Genomic DNA, 14755 nt, shown 5'->3' with positions numbered 1-14755 from the left:
TGGCTCCTGCTCTTCAACAGGAAATTGAGTCCTTTCAGGAATTGCACAGGAGGAGATGCTGGGCTGTGGCTGGTGTTGAGCAGAGTCACACAGCCTCCCTGTGTGCTGCACTTTTTGTGTCAGTACACTCCAAAAATGATGGTATAAAAAATTCAGCACTGCTCTACATTTTCCTAGTGCTGCATGGGGAGGGTCATGTGAATCCTGAGTGGCAGTATCGATTATGCCACTGCAGATTGAAACCATTATTTTATTTTTCTTTTTGTGCAGAGACTGTTTTTTTAAATTGCAATTGAATATTTTCTGCCCTGTATTCCTGAACTCCATAAGCCACTCCAGCCAGGTCATCGTGACAGGTGACTTTGGATGAAAGTGGTGTGGAAGTGCTGCTGGATGTCTTGGAGCTGGGTGAGTGCTGCTGAGGTGTTCAGCAGTCTCTTACCATCAGCTGTGAGCACTGAGAGGTGCAGAGCATGCAGCTGAATTATTCAGGATATCTCCTTGGATGAACTCCATCAGCACCATTTCTCAAAGGTCCAGCTTTCATCCCTGCCTTTCAGGGGGAGCTGCAACATTAAGTCCCTCTGAAATATTTTATAATTAAAGCCTTTAAGAAGCTTCTTGTTTCATACCCAGTAACAAGCAAAATCTCTCTCCCAAGACTAGAAACAGCATGTTTTGATGGAAAGAACTAGTGACAAGTTCCTGTGAATTATTTCTGGAGATGTAATTCCCTAAATTGCTAATAAGCAATTGTCACTTTTCAAAAATCAAGCTTTTTTTTTTTTTTTTTTCCCTGCTTTCTGTCTCCTGGCTTGACTAGCTGAGAAAGAGTAAACTTGCACATAGCTCTGTCACATAGCACCAGGAGAGCATTTCCTTTTGCTGACAGCCCTTGCTGTAATTCCCAGTGACCTGGCATTGGGGGTTCATACCCTGATTAGGCTTTGGAATCAGCTCTCTGAAGTTCTGGTGCTCCTGCAGAGTCCTGCAGGGGTCCACCAGGGCAGGATCAAGGTTTGAGGTGGTCCCCAGCAGCCTTTGCTGGTGCTGTGACCTCCATGTGCAGATTCCCACCGCAGAGGCAAGGAAAAATGCAAGGGGCTGGCAATCCCAGGAGCAAACCACCCCTACAGCCATTTCCAGCTGCCTTTTCATTTCCAAAGAACTGCTCCTTTCATTTCCTTTCATTCCCCAGCCATGCTATGATAACTATTTATGGAAAAGCTGTGGGCAAAGGATACTGAAGGAGTTGCTTCAGCAAGTCAGAGCATAAAGATGCCTCTGTTCAGGGACCCTCTGGTCGGTCAGTGGTGCAGGACATAAATCCTGAGCAGCTCCAGGCTGGAGGGATTTGGCCACAGCCTTCCCAGTAAATATAGAAACATGCTGCAAATCCCACAGCCCTGCACACACCTCCTGCCTCCTACTTACCAGCCCCTGGTGGGATGGTGTTATTTCCAGCCTTGCTCTGTCAATAACCACCCTTCTTCCACTGTGATTTTCTCCTTCCAGGGTTGCCCCTTCCCTTCTGCTCACCCACAGTACCTCTCACAATATTCAGTGCACTTACCCTAAAGCCAGGAGGGCAGGGTAAGCTCTGGACTGGGACACAAAGTGTTTTTCTGTGGGATGAGTTGGAAGCCAAGCTCCAGTCAAGCTCCAGTCAAGCTCCTGATGTTCACAAATGTTTGCTTCTTTTGGGGCCTAACAATAAAATACAAATTTTTGTCTGGAGTCCTCACACAGACTTAAGAATGGCATTACCACTGGCTGAGCTGGAGGAAGTGATTAAAGACTTCCAAAATGTTGTCTCACAAACACCTTTAATGCTGTTCTTAAAAGTTTCTTTATATTACAATAGAGAAAAAAATAGAGTGCTTTTGAAATATTGTAGGAAAATTGTGTTTAATCCAGATTGTGCAATTGGATTAGGTGGGAATCAGCTGGGGGCTGTGCTTGTTTGCTTTCCCTGTCCAAGTTTAGTCATACGAAGAAAATCATTGTGGACAGTTGGTTCATTCTTCACTTTGTGGTAATCCCCAGCTCCTGGCACTACCACAGCTCCATACTGTGCCCTGGAAAGCTGGAGTTTATCCCTGTATCCCTCTGTTTCACCAGGAAAACATTTGGAAGCCGTGACACCCATCCAGCTTCCTCTCTGCCCCACTTGCAGCCAATCCCAAGTGCAAATGAATTCTAACTGTGTCTGGAAGAAGTTGAAAGTTCTGGGGGCACTGTTCAGGAGCAGTGGCTCTCTCTGGGAGGCTGGGGATGTGGATTTCCCCAGATCTGTTAATGTAGATGTTGGAGAAGGCTATCCAGGCTCATCCTGCTTAGGGGGTAGCAGGGTTTAGAGCATCAGCTCATGAGGCTGAGCCAGGTAAATCTTGGAGTGGGCATGAGGAGAGGTTTGAGTGCACTTGGGAACACCTGTGTTGGAAAAAGTCAACAAAGGTTCAGCATTAACTCTTTCTTCCCTTTCCTCTAGGGAGAGCCAGGCCCTCCTGGTTTGCCAGGCCCACCAGTAAGTATTTCCTGCTTGGTATTGACTTGTCCAGCCTTTCAAGAGGACACAGGACATGAGCTGGCACTCCCAGCCTCACTTTCCTCTTCATCTGCCATGGAATTCCCAGGAGTGGGGATGCTCAGCACTGCCCCAGGGGGACAAACATATTCTCCTGCTTCATTGCTATCAGTGAAATAGAATGAAAGTTAAATTAATGGATAAATAAGATAAAGCTTGTGCATCACCTGTATGGTGACAGGGGTCATGGCACCAAGCCACATTACGTGGTTATTTTTGGCACTGCTCTGAGTCTGCTTCAGCCCCTCAGCCTGCCAAGGGGTGCTCAAAACTGTACCCTTTGCCTTGGCCACTTACTGCATCCCTTCCTACCCCTGCTAAGAACAGCTTGTGAGCACGTGGGAATGAGCCAAAGCACTGAAATTTAGGATTTGGATATGGATTCATAGCAAGATTCACCTCTCCTCATGGGATTCTCCCACATTGCACGGTGTAAGATTAACACATCAACAAATGAGCTTCCATCCTTGCATCCTTGCCGTGTTTCTCTTGTTGATTTGTTATCATAATTGACTGTTTACCTCATGTAGGGGCCAAAGGGTGCACCAGGGAAGCCTGGAGCTGCAGGTGAAGCTGGATTGCCTGGCCTGCCTGGAGTGGATGTGAGTATTGTGGCATCTTCTCTCAGGTTTTTTAAACCTTTCACCTAGGCAGGAGTGTTTTCCTGATGTGTCTCATCAACCTTCTCTGTGCCTACTGGAGAAGGAATGGGAGCCCTGGACCTACACCTGTGTCTTGCATATCAGGAGAAATTGAAGGAGAAGCAACTCGAGGCTGAATTAAGGAATATGAGAACAATTTTGAGATGTGACAGGATGCTGACAGGATGGCACTCTGTTGATCTTTTGGGTTTTTTTTTTTACAGGGTTTAACAGGAACTGATGGCCCACCTGGCCCAAATGGGCCTCCAGGAGACCGTGTGAGTACCTCATTAGATCCTGCGTCCCTTTAAATGGTCATTGTCACTGATGGTAGGGATGATTTTCACATTCTGCTGTAAATTGGTGATATTCAAGTGTTGGTTCTGATGTAAACCCTTGCAGAATAGTTGGACCCTTGAAATGCAGCCCCAGGTGGCTTTCCATTAGGCAGGACATGAACACCACCTTTCTTCCACATGGCTTTGTACCTGCTTGGGTTGCCTCAGTGGTGGCTGTACTGGGGATATTTCAAGTATCCAAAAAGTTTCTTGAAGCAGTCAACAGATTCAGTGGTGAAGTTTACCAAAGTGAAGTTGTTTTGGCCTTTACTTGCAGTCCGAGTTGGCAGATCTGTGTTGTTTGTAATTAATGCTACTGTGTATTAATTGTTTGAACTTTTGCCTTTTATTATTTCTGGAACTGTCCATATGGTTGCATTATTAGTTGCCATAGTGTTCCCCAGCCAGCCTAGCAAGAAGTAAGTTTTTTGTGCTTTTTGCATAATCTAGCTCTGCTGAGGGGCACCACAGGGACAGAGAAACAACTGCCAGAGATGATACAGATGTCCTTCAGATCAGCCACAGTCATCACCCCCTCTTAGGCCTTCCTGTGACATTAAGGAATAATCATTAATGAGCCACTCAGCACAGATTGTGCTGCAGTGCTTGCAATCCCCTGTCTCCCAGATGGCAATATAAGGCTTGTGTCCACAGCTGGCTTGCTGGCCTCTGGGACTCAGGGCTGCAGTGATGGGTTGGAGTTTTGTAACCTGTTCAGTATATCCCAATAATCCACTTGTTGGCCCAAGGACTTACTCAAATCTAAAAAAATCTGAGAGTTATTTAAGGGGATGAGCAGTACAACCATGTATTTGTGATATGCTCTTCTTCCTTTGCCATGTGACAGGCAAAGTTTGTGTGGCCACTGGCAAAGTTGAGTGGCAGGACCCAAACATCCTGGTCACAGCCCCAAGCCTCTGTCCATCACCACCACCCTAAACCCCACTCCTTTTCTGTCCCTTGTGCTCATCTTTGTCCCCAGAGATCCAGGCCTGCAAAATCCTGGCCACTCTCAGACATTCTGTGGCAAGAGCCCAGCAGCATCTGGGAACAGATCCCTGATTTTTAAAGAAGGAAAGCTCAGGACCACCCGTGGAATGCTGTGAGCAGTTCTGTGCCCTGTTTTGGGCTGGGTGGCAGTGCTTGCCCATGCCCACGTTAGCACACAGCTCCTGCCTTGCAGGGTAATTGAGCAGATAATTTTTGGGCACAGAAATTCCTCTCTGGCTGCCGGGCAGCAGCCCTAGACAGAGCTGCCCTTGCTGCATGCTCGGGTTTGCTGGGCTCTCTCATTTCACTCAGTCTGGCAGCAAGGGGCAGACCTGGGACCCCTCATCATTTATGGGAGCTTTTCAAGGTCAGTGGTCCATCTGAGAAATTGTTTTAATTGGTCTGGTAAGAACCTGGGGAAAGGGAAGACCTCAGAAAGCTTTAGCACTCTAAATGGACAGCATTGTTAGCCTGGCTTTTTTTCTCCCTGTCTTGTAGAACATATCTCAGTCTTGCAGGACTCACTGAAATAAGCTGTTTACTTATTGCTGTGGGTTTGAATTCATGCTTAACACTCTGATTTCTTCTAAATAAGCTTAATTTTTTGAACTGGAGTGTCTGAGAGTAAAGCTGTTTAGCATAGGGAAGTGGGCTTATGGAAGCCAGTTTTCAGTAATAATTTATTGCAAAACATTTCCGAAAATATTTTTATCTTAACTATCTCCTGTATCCATTAGCTTTTCTCCTGCTTCTGCTTAAAGACTGATTAGATCAAGTCTACTTGTTTTTTTGAATTTTAAAACCCCTTTATTTTTAGCTGGGGTTGAGCTGGGTCCTGACCTCCATGTAAGATACTGGTGTCCTTCATTGGAAAGTTCTTGAAGGCCATTTTGAAGTTTGTTGCAGAGAAAACGTAATTATTCACTTCTATTTATGAATGTCATAATAATCAAGTGTTTTCTACACTCCATAGCTGTCTATTCACAGAGTAAATTACTACAAAATGAAAAATTATGGTGATAGTGTTTTCTAATCAAAAGAGAAAGAACATTGTTACCGGGAGAATGAGTCGAGTGAGACAATGTTATTGAGATGTAAATTAGAGTCTTTCCTTTGCCTTAATGCAGTAGCATCAGCTCATTCAGGGACTTCCTGATCTCTTACCTTACCAGGAATGTTCATTCTGCTGCATTCTGCACCTTACATCCTGCAATGTATCAAAATTAGGGAGTGTAAAGGGCCAACGTTTGGCATTTTGGGTGCTCTGCCATCTTTCTGTTGGACAAAGCAGAAAGGGGTGATGCAGCTGCTTTCAGACTGAGGGTGCAAGTCAGGAGGTGCCAGGAATTCAATGTTTTCCTTGCAGGAGATCCCAGCTTGTCCCTTACAGCCAGCAGCAGCTGTGAGGATTTTTAGCCTGCAGATAAAAATGACTGGAGGCAGAGCAGAGTAACCTGCAGCAGGAGAAATGAATGAGCTGGCATTCACAGCACAGCTGATTTTTATTGGATTGCTGTCCTCTGCTCACAAGACCACTCTTAGCAAGGCTTTGGGTCCTCTGTGTCTTTCTCCTTAAGCTTAACAAGAGAAAGCATTTCTAATCTCCTTTGGCCCACAGAACATGAGCAGAGGGCAGGTGTCATCCCTGGGGGCACAGTGGGAGCTGTGTGTGCTGGGATATTCTCCATCCACCTTGTTCTCCTGGTCCCAGGGGCAGACACTGTTTAACTCCAGCTCAGGAAATCTGCTCGAGATGTTTCTGTGCAGCATTTTGGGGATGTTTGGAAAAGAGGTTTGGGCTGGGGAGAGGCCATGGAAGCTTTGTCCTGCACCCTGGTCCCCTGGAAGCTGTCCCTGTCCACAGCAGGGGGTGGAATGAGGTGCTCTTTAAGCTCCCTTCCAACCCAAACCATTCTGGGATTCTGTTTCAGAATTATCACCCATAATGAATTTGGCAGCCTGCTGGCCAGCTGGCAGCTTTGCAATGCAGCAGAGGGGTTGAGGAGGTCTCTCTGTGTTCTTATCTTCAGTCAAGCAGGAGCTTCACAGCTTCAAGAGTGACTTAATTCTAGTCTAAGCCATGAGCTCACCAAGCTCCAGTCAAGCCTAAGAGTGGGAACAAAATTGGGAAAAGGAAATGGGGGATTTGCCAAAGAAGCAAGTGAAGAAGCTTTGCTAGAAAGGAAAATAGATGAATTAATAAAATTCACTAGAACAAATCCAAATTTTGTTAATAGTTTTAGGAAACTTAGTAATTGGATCTACAATATGAATGTATTATGAATGAGAATATTTCAAGTAGATAGAATTCAAGTTATGAACGTTTATATATTCATGGATATTTAGTTATTCATGGATATTTAGATATTCATTTGAGGCCAGCTGGGACTTCCAGAGTAATTATCCATAAGTTTTTGTCCTTATATGTGTGACTTCAGCTGAATATCTCCAGTTGTGTCCTGTTTCTGCAAGACACTGCTGGAGTTTCCAAGCAAAGATTGATGTCAAGGAGAGCAGGCCTTGGTGACTCCCTATATGGGGGTTTCTCTTTTATCCCTGCTAATTTTTATCCTGTTTTATTCCCATAGGGTGCATTAGGACCTGCTGGGCCACCTGGACCAGCTGTAAGTACCTCCCAGAGCAGCACATGTGGTGAAAGTGTGGAACATTGTGCCAAAACCGTCACCAAGAAAGGATGGGAAGCTTTGTATCCCAAACAAAAGGATCAAAGCCTGAATGAGTGAATATGTTGTTTGAAATGTTTAAATATGTATGTGTGACCTGTTCTGGTAACACAGACCTGGTTTTATTCTCTGAGGTGCTCTAAAAGCAAACCAGCTTGGGATACAGACTGACATATCAAATACTATCACAATTATTAGACATTATGTAATGTCTAATCGAAATTAAAAGGAAAAGAAAAAGGAGAAATAGATAAACTGGAATGTTGTCTTCCTCTCCATGTCCCACTCTTGTGTCAACACACATCTCTTTTCTCACACACGTCCCACAGGTAACAGAGATGGAAAGGAAATACAAATTATTAGAGGCAACAAAAGAATTCATCAGGACTCTGCTCTGATTGCAAATTATAATCATTAGGGGCAAGGGAGTGACAAGGAAACTTAGAACAAAAAAAATTAGCGGTGTTTTTTGAGGTTTTCTTTTATTCCTGCGTGCTCAGTTTCTGAGTGATCTTTTACTGTTTCAAATGTTGTTTACAGGGCAAAGGACTACCAGGACCTCCAGTAAGTAATAAGAATATTTTTTTTCAAAAAAAAATATAAATTAAGATTCTGATTTTATTTGATACCCTGAATGTTGCAAACCCACCCCAAACCTCAGGTCCTTCTACTGTGCCAGGCAGAGGGACATGGAGTCCTGCAGATCATTGACCCTGTGGGGTTTTATCCTTGCCCCCACCCTGGGGAAGCTGGCTCTGGTGTAAATTCAAGGCACAGCAGCCTTGTAAACAGTGGAAGTGACCAACTCTGTGGCAGCTTTTGTTTGGTGTGTTCCTGGGAGCTGCCCTGTGCCTGAGGGATGGGGATTGGCAGTGAATTCCAGGGGAACGTGGAGTAAAAAGCAAAATATGCATTGGGAAGCTGCTGGTCTGGTGCAGGATGGAGCTCCCTGGGGGGATTGGGCAAATGGGGACAGCCCAACTGATGCCTTGAGTTTGCCTTTCATATTTTCCAGATTCTGCACTGCATTAGTGTGAAACTCTGGATTTCATAGAGTGTTAGCAAGTTCTCCTCACAGTTCAGTCAGACAAAACAATCCTTTTCCAGCCCCAGAACCAAGGACACCATTACAGCTCCAGCCCCAAAAAGTGCAAACAACAGGGAATTGAGGAGGGCAATCTGAGAGGATGGGGCTTCATAACCTGCAGCTGTAGTTGGACATTTAACCCCAATACAGAAATGGACCAAAACTTATAAAAGTCTGAGAACTTGTGACTCTGGGTCCATCTTGGGTGTAGCCTTGGCCTGGCTCCTGCACTGCCCAAGGTGCATCCTTTGAAGGCCTTTAATAAATCCCTACTTTATTCCTTTAACATTGTCTAGCCTCTGTTCTAGGCAGCCTCTCAAGGCATCACAAGTGCTGGCTACCCCTGGGCTTTGGGGTGCCAAGGTCAGCACAGATGTAAAAGCTCTTCTCTCTGTTCAACAGGGGCCTCCAGGACCCAGTGGGCTCCCAGGGGGACATGGATTTCGGGGCCCTTCTGTGAGTTTTTTCTACCATTTAATCCTCATTTACTGAATGTGCCAAAACCACAGAAGAATGAGTTTAATTTTTGTCTCTTACCTCTCTCTGAAGTGACATTTTAGTAGCACCCCTCACATCCCTTTGCATTTACATTGAAAGGGAATTCTTACTATTTTTCTCTCATTTTAGGGACCTTTTGGTCTGCCAGGATTCCCAGGACCTCCTGGACCACCTGGGCCTCCTGTAAGTTGAGACTTGCAAATAAATGTGAGAAAATTCCCGGGGGGAGTCTGCAATTTTCTTCTTGCTGCACTTTTTATTTGTTGCCACTGCCAAGAGCATTCAGCAAACACCATGCCCTGAGGAGAGCAGGGACTTTTCCCTGGCTGCTCTTGGATGTTTTGATGATCTCCTGTTTGTCATTTGTGCTCTGTGTGAGGAGGGACCCAATGAACCCCACCTTTATGGCACACAGGGCATGGGGTGGGCTTGTTGTTCTCTCAAGGAAGGTTTTTGTGCTTGCTTGGCTCAGGATCTGTTCTTGTAGGGCCAGCAAGTGGGCACTTGCAACCAAGTCCCTGCTTTGGGTTTGCTGTGGCCTCTCTGCAGTGTTGAACAGTGGGATTGGGAGGTCTTTCCCAAGGGCAGGAGGAAGCCAGGCACAGCTGCTCTTCTCTAATTGCTGCTCCTTCATCACCTAAGGCCCAAGAGTCTTCCCAAGCCCAGTTGGGCATCTCCAGGGGATGGTTTCACCCCTGCTGTGTCTGGTTTTGGGGACTGGTGCAGCTCAGAACACTCCAGGTTCAGGGGCAGCACTTTGGGCTGTGGGGCTGAGTGTGTGCCTTGTGCTGATCCAGCTGAGCTGGGTCTGTAAAAATTGTCCTAGAAATTGTGTTTCCTCCTGGTGTTTGTCTTGTACTTAAAAGCCACCATTCCCTGAATTGCAGGGTCTCCCAGGGGCCCTTCCTGATGGCGGTGGGGACCTTCAGGTAGGTTTTCCTTCTTGTAGCATGAAAATATGCTTTGGTTTAATCCCTGATGTGACTTTTGGTTGGCACAGCTTGGGGAGTGTCAGATCATTCAACATGCACTGCTTAGACCTGTAGATGTGGGTTTAAACCATCTTATCAGAGTGGGGGGTGTGTTTACTGGACTGAAATGTTTATTCAAGGAGGCAGATGTGCACTGGAACAGATTTCCCAGAGAAGCTGTGGCTGCCACATCCCTAGAAGTGTCCAAGGCCAGGCTGGACAAGGCTTGGAGCAACCTGGGATAGTGGAAGGTGTCCCTGCCCGTGGCAGGGGGTGGAATGAGATGAGCTTTAAGGTCCCTTCCAACCCAAACCAGTCTTTGATTTTTGTCCTCGATTTTTGCTTCCCAAAATGCACTTTTTTCATGCATTCTTCATGTACTAAACAGCTCCAGCATTTGGTAAAAGACAACAGCTTTTCATGCTTCCAGTCCTGCTTTGCAGCAGGAAAGGCTGTGTGTGCAGCACTGCTCGTTTCCAGGGATGGTGGCCCTGCTTCCATGGACACCTGCTTTGTTTAGGCTTCCTTCCTTAGGAGAAAGCCTTGATGCCTTCCTTTCAGGGGAATGAAAGGAGTGTTGGGTCCAGGAATGATGGAAGTGACATTTGCAGATTTCACAGCTGCTGTTGTGACAGCTTCTCTGGTTTTCTAATTGGCGTGTCCCAAAAAAAGCTCCGAGTCAGTTTAGACTGCCTTATGGCACATCACATGGGAGTTAATAGGAAATGATGCTATTTCTGCGTGTTTAATTTAAGTTACCCTGTGGAATATACTAGAAAATTAAATTTTTGCTACAGAGGTGCTACCTGAAGTTGTATTAAAAGAAAAAAAAAAAAAAGAACAAACAACAAAACAAATTAAGAGCTGTTTGTAAAGTTTCAAGAGTATGGCCTTTTCCTCAGTCAATTTCCATGCATGTTCTGGTCTGTTCCCAGTCAAGCTGGAGTTCCCACCAGGGGCTATCCCACCCCTGGACATGTGCTGATGTCAGCTTATAGGTATTGGTTTTGTATTGGTGCCCTTCAATTAACTCTGATGCCTGCCCTTGTCACTTTAGGAGTTGGCTAAAGGAAATCAACAGGGGTCACTTAATGCAGAGGATTAAATATGGTCCTAATGATTTAAAGAAACTGATCCAACTTCACTGGGAAACCTGGGTTCTTCAGCATTTTGGACTGTGGACACTGTCAGCTTTCAGAGAGTCTCAGAGTCCCTGTTCCAAGTGGAGTAGGCCATTCATAAATCATTATTTTGTGGGGTACCAGGGCCTCTGGGACCCCGTTGCATAGGGAAATGTTGGTCAATCCATTAAGCTGTGATTCCATTAGATTTAGTGAATTTAGAGCCAAAATCCACATGACTTTTTCACCTCATGGACGAAGCCAGCCTCCCTGGGTGTGCTGTGTGCCTGTTAAACCAAAGTGTTCCTGTTCCCTGCAGTGCCCAGCTCTGTGCCCACCAGGACCCCCAGGCCCCCCAGGAATGCCAGGCTTCAAGGTAAGGAAACATCACCTGCAATACCAGATTTGCCTCCCAAAATAAACCACTATGAAGGCATTAAATTGTATATACAGTCTCTATATATAGGCTCCACACCTCCCAAAGCAGCCATGCATTTGCATTTATTCCTACAAATGAAATTTAACCCTTGGAATAGATAAAAAAACCCTGCAAGCCCAGTGGGGCAGAGCTGATGGACAGGAAAAAACAGGGGAAGCATTTCAGAGCTGCCTTTCCAGATCTGAGAGATGAAAAAACCTCACCAGTTCTAAAACTGCAAAATGTAACTTACATAATAAAAATAATACAGTTTAATTGTTGTTTTTATAGCCAGTGTAGCAGCAGGCAGATTTATGTTTAAATATTTTAAACAGAATTATTTTGTTGGTCTCTGGTATGCAAATTTTCAGTCCTCAGGAGTTAAAGATCTCCTCCTCTGTCCCCTCTATGGTTCACATGAAGTCTTTGCAGTTATGGACTCCAGCAGTGAGACAAAGTAAAAAGTGACTCAAGTTCTTCTAGCAGGATTTAGAAGTTGGCAGTGAGTGGGAGAACTCCTGGGAAATGCTCTCAGCTCCTCCTGAAATGACCTTTCTCACTTTCCCTGTCTGTTTGGGCTCTGCACTGAATCATAAATATCGTTACAAACACAAAATGTTTAGGGATAGCTGCTCAAAATTCATAGAAATGGAAAACCCTGTGAAACTCTCCAATTATGATGCAAATGGTGCACAGGACCTTTGCTGTGGTGAGGAATAACATCTGCCATGGCTGAAATTAGCCTCCCACAGTCACAGGAAGAGAGCCAAGACACAAAGTGAATCAGAGCTCATATGAAGGCTCTCAGTGGGACATGGATTTCTTTGAAAGCTTGATGATGCAGAATTAAAGATGACTTAAAAAGGGAAGTTAAAATGCAGAATGGGGTTCTCAGGAGTGACTCATCCCCATTTTCTGGAGTGATGAGAAATGAGTTCTGGTGCCTGATCTGTGTTTGAGGGTTGCATCCATGAGCAAGACCATAAGCAAGTCACTCTGGGAAACCAAATGTGGGCATTTTCAGGAACTACATCAATTCTGGCACTGGTACCTGAGAACCTCCCCCAGGAGGGATCTCCATTCACAGCACACCTACAGACTGTTTTCCCTGAAAGTCATTTGGGATGTGGGGTTCAGCTTTCACAGCTGTCTCACCAAACTGAATTTTAAAACAAGACTCTACTGGGATGTGAATAATCATAACTCTTATTTCTAGGGACACACTGGTCACAAAGGCGAGCCTGGTGAAGTAGGAAAACAAGGAGAAAAGGTAAACTTAAATTTAAAAGTAACGGGGGAGGATTTTTCTCTTTAATAACACCTTGAAAAAGAACTAAGGGATTTTTTTAAAGGAGCCAGGGAGGAATGAGGCTGTTTGCTGAACAAGGAGCAGTTACTTTGGCTGAAGTGCATTGGGTTCCACTGCTCTCCCTGTAGGACCATGTGCTGACTCTCCAAGATGATTCATCTTTCCAAGGATCATCATGTTAGGATCAGTTTGAGTTAACAGCTATCCTTTCCCATGCAGGGATGTCAGTTCAGGAAAAGCCCTGCTTTAATCACTTGGATAAATTCCTGACTGATCTGAATGTTCTTGCACATAGAAATTGTCTGTAACACAGAAGCAAATCCTGTAGAGAAATCTGGGAGGGAGGGAGGGAGCTCCAGGAGAAATAAGATGGGGATGTCTCTGGCTGTGTGTTTGCAGGCTCTGCTGTCCCTCCTCCTGTCTGATTGATTTTTCTGTCCCAGGGTAACCCTGGCCCTCCCGGCCCTCCAGGGATTCCCGGCAGTGTTGGCCTGCAGGTAACCCAGCTCTTCTCTTCCCACCGTTCCCATGGCCTTGTCACCCTGGAGTCACCTTGGTAGCACAAACAGTGAGCGACTTTGAACTGATTTTTTTCTTTAATTAGGGCCCAAGAGGACTAAGAGGCCTCCCTGGTCCAATGGGTCCAGCTGGCGACAGAGTAAGAAAAAACTTCTGATTTTCTGATTTTTTTTTCTTTTCCTCTCTACCACCAGTTTGTCTTGTGAGAGGTGCCAGTGGCACGTGTCCTTACTGAATTCCACTGGGAAACTTGTAAAGGTGTAAAGTGTGGGCTGTTCCCTGCAGCCCCTCCATCAGAACAACCTTCCAAAGTCAGGAGGATCCACACACCCGAGGGACTGGCAGGGTCAGGCCCAGCCAGACTGAATCATCCCAACCAAGGTGCAAGACTGACAGTGTTACAGAATCTTAAAAAAAAAAAAAAAAAAAAGAGAGAGAAAACATTTCATAACATTTCACTTTCTGTTCTGTCTCTTTACAAGAAAAAGCCAAAGAATCACTGATGGATAAAGGCTTTCAGGACACAAAAAGGCTCCTCAGTGAGAACAGGGTCAATCTCCAGCTCACTGAGGCTTTGGACTCTTGTCACAGTTCCTTGAGCAGCAGCCCAGAGGCTGAATGGTTTTGAAGTGGATGAACTCATGCATTTATTTAGGAGTAGGAGTGTTATCAAGATAGCAAGGCCATGAAAGGTATCAGTGTATCAGAAGTACAAAGGTGGGGAGATCCAGAGTAAAACCCCATTGTTTAGAGTGGGATTTTTTCCACGTCTGTCCTTCAAGCCAGCAGGAGATACAGGGTGTCTTTCCAGGGTGTCTTTCCAGGGCTTTTGTGTTTTCTCAGGTTGTGGTACAAGTTGGGGATTTGTAGGAATGTGTTCTTTGTTGATGGAGTAAACAAGTTACTTTTTGCTTCTTTAAAAAGGAAAAAAGCTTGGAAGTTACTTTTTACATTTGGTTAAAAGACACTTTATAGAACTTAGGAGACTTCACTTTAAACTTAAGGATAGCTAACTGGACAGAAGCTAAAAAGTCCTGCCTAAACAATTCAGTAGAAAAAGAAGAGAACAAAAGAAGTAAATCGCCTTTGTGAAGTGTTTTAGCAAGAGCAAGAACCTCTTACCCTGGCTCAGTTTTTCTCTGTAAAGAGCTTTGTTATTTTTGCCTTTTATTAAAACTTTTTTGTTTCCAACACTGTCACAGGAGCCATCCTGCTACTTTTATGCCGCCTGAGGTAGCTGAGCTATCTAGGGTATAATACTTACCTCTGAGAGCTTGTAAGGCCTGGCTCGAAGAGACCAAGTATTAGGGATTCTGTTACTTCATGCTCTGCCAAGCCCAGCCTCACAATGATGTCTGTCCTCTGCAGGGTGACATTGGATTCAGAGGCCCACCTGGAATCCCAGGACCTCCAGGGAAAGCTGTATGTATCCCAGTCTTTCTGTGGCCCTGCCTGGTTTATTCCTCCTTCCTGATCTCTGCTGCCAGTGAGCAGAGGCTGTGCTGACCACCTCCATCAGATTATTCCCTCTGCCCTTTCCCTCCACTCAGAGCAATGTTATTTTACCTGACCCAGACTTCACGATGTCTCTC

General features: G+C 45.3%; 1 protein-coding gene across 1 annotated transcript in view; it reads left to right on the top strand.

Moving 5' to 3' along the window:
• COL9A3 (collagen type IX alpha 3 chain) overlaps positions 1-14755 on the top strand; it is a gene marked incomplete at its 5' end in the record, with an annotated part of 33752 nt that overhangs the window by 3324 nt on the left and 15673 nt on the right. The window contains 13 exon segments of the mRNA XM_053992795.1: positions 2492-2527; positions 3118-3189; positions 3453-3506; positions 7145-7180; positions 7781-7804; positions 8730-8783; positions 8955-9008; positions 9713-9754; positions 11237-11293; positions 12552-12605; positions 13088-13141; positions 13249-13302; positions 14532-14585. Coding sequence (XP_053848770.1) covers positions 2492-2527; positions 3118-3189; positions 3453-3506; positions 7145-7180; positions 7781-7804; positions 8730-8783; positions 8955-9008; positions 9713-9754; positions 11237-11293; positions 12552-12605; positions 13088-13141; positions 13249-13302; positions 14532-14585 — 645 coding nt within the window.

This window comes from Vidua macroura, chromosome 17 (genome assembly GCF_024509145.1).
Source record: "Vidua macroura isolate BioBank_ID:100142 chromosome 17, ASM2450914v1, whole genome shotgun sequence".
Taxonomy (NCBI): Eukaryota; Metazoa; Chordata; class Aves; order Passeriformes; family Viduidae; genus Vidua; species Vidua macroura.
This window is presented reverse-complemented; position numbering and strand designations above follow the sequence as displayed.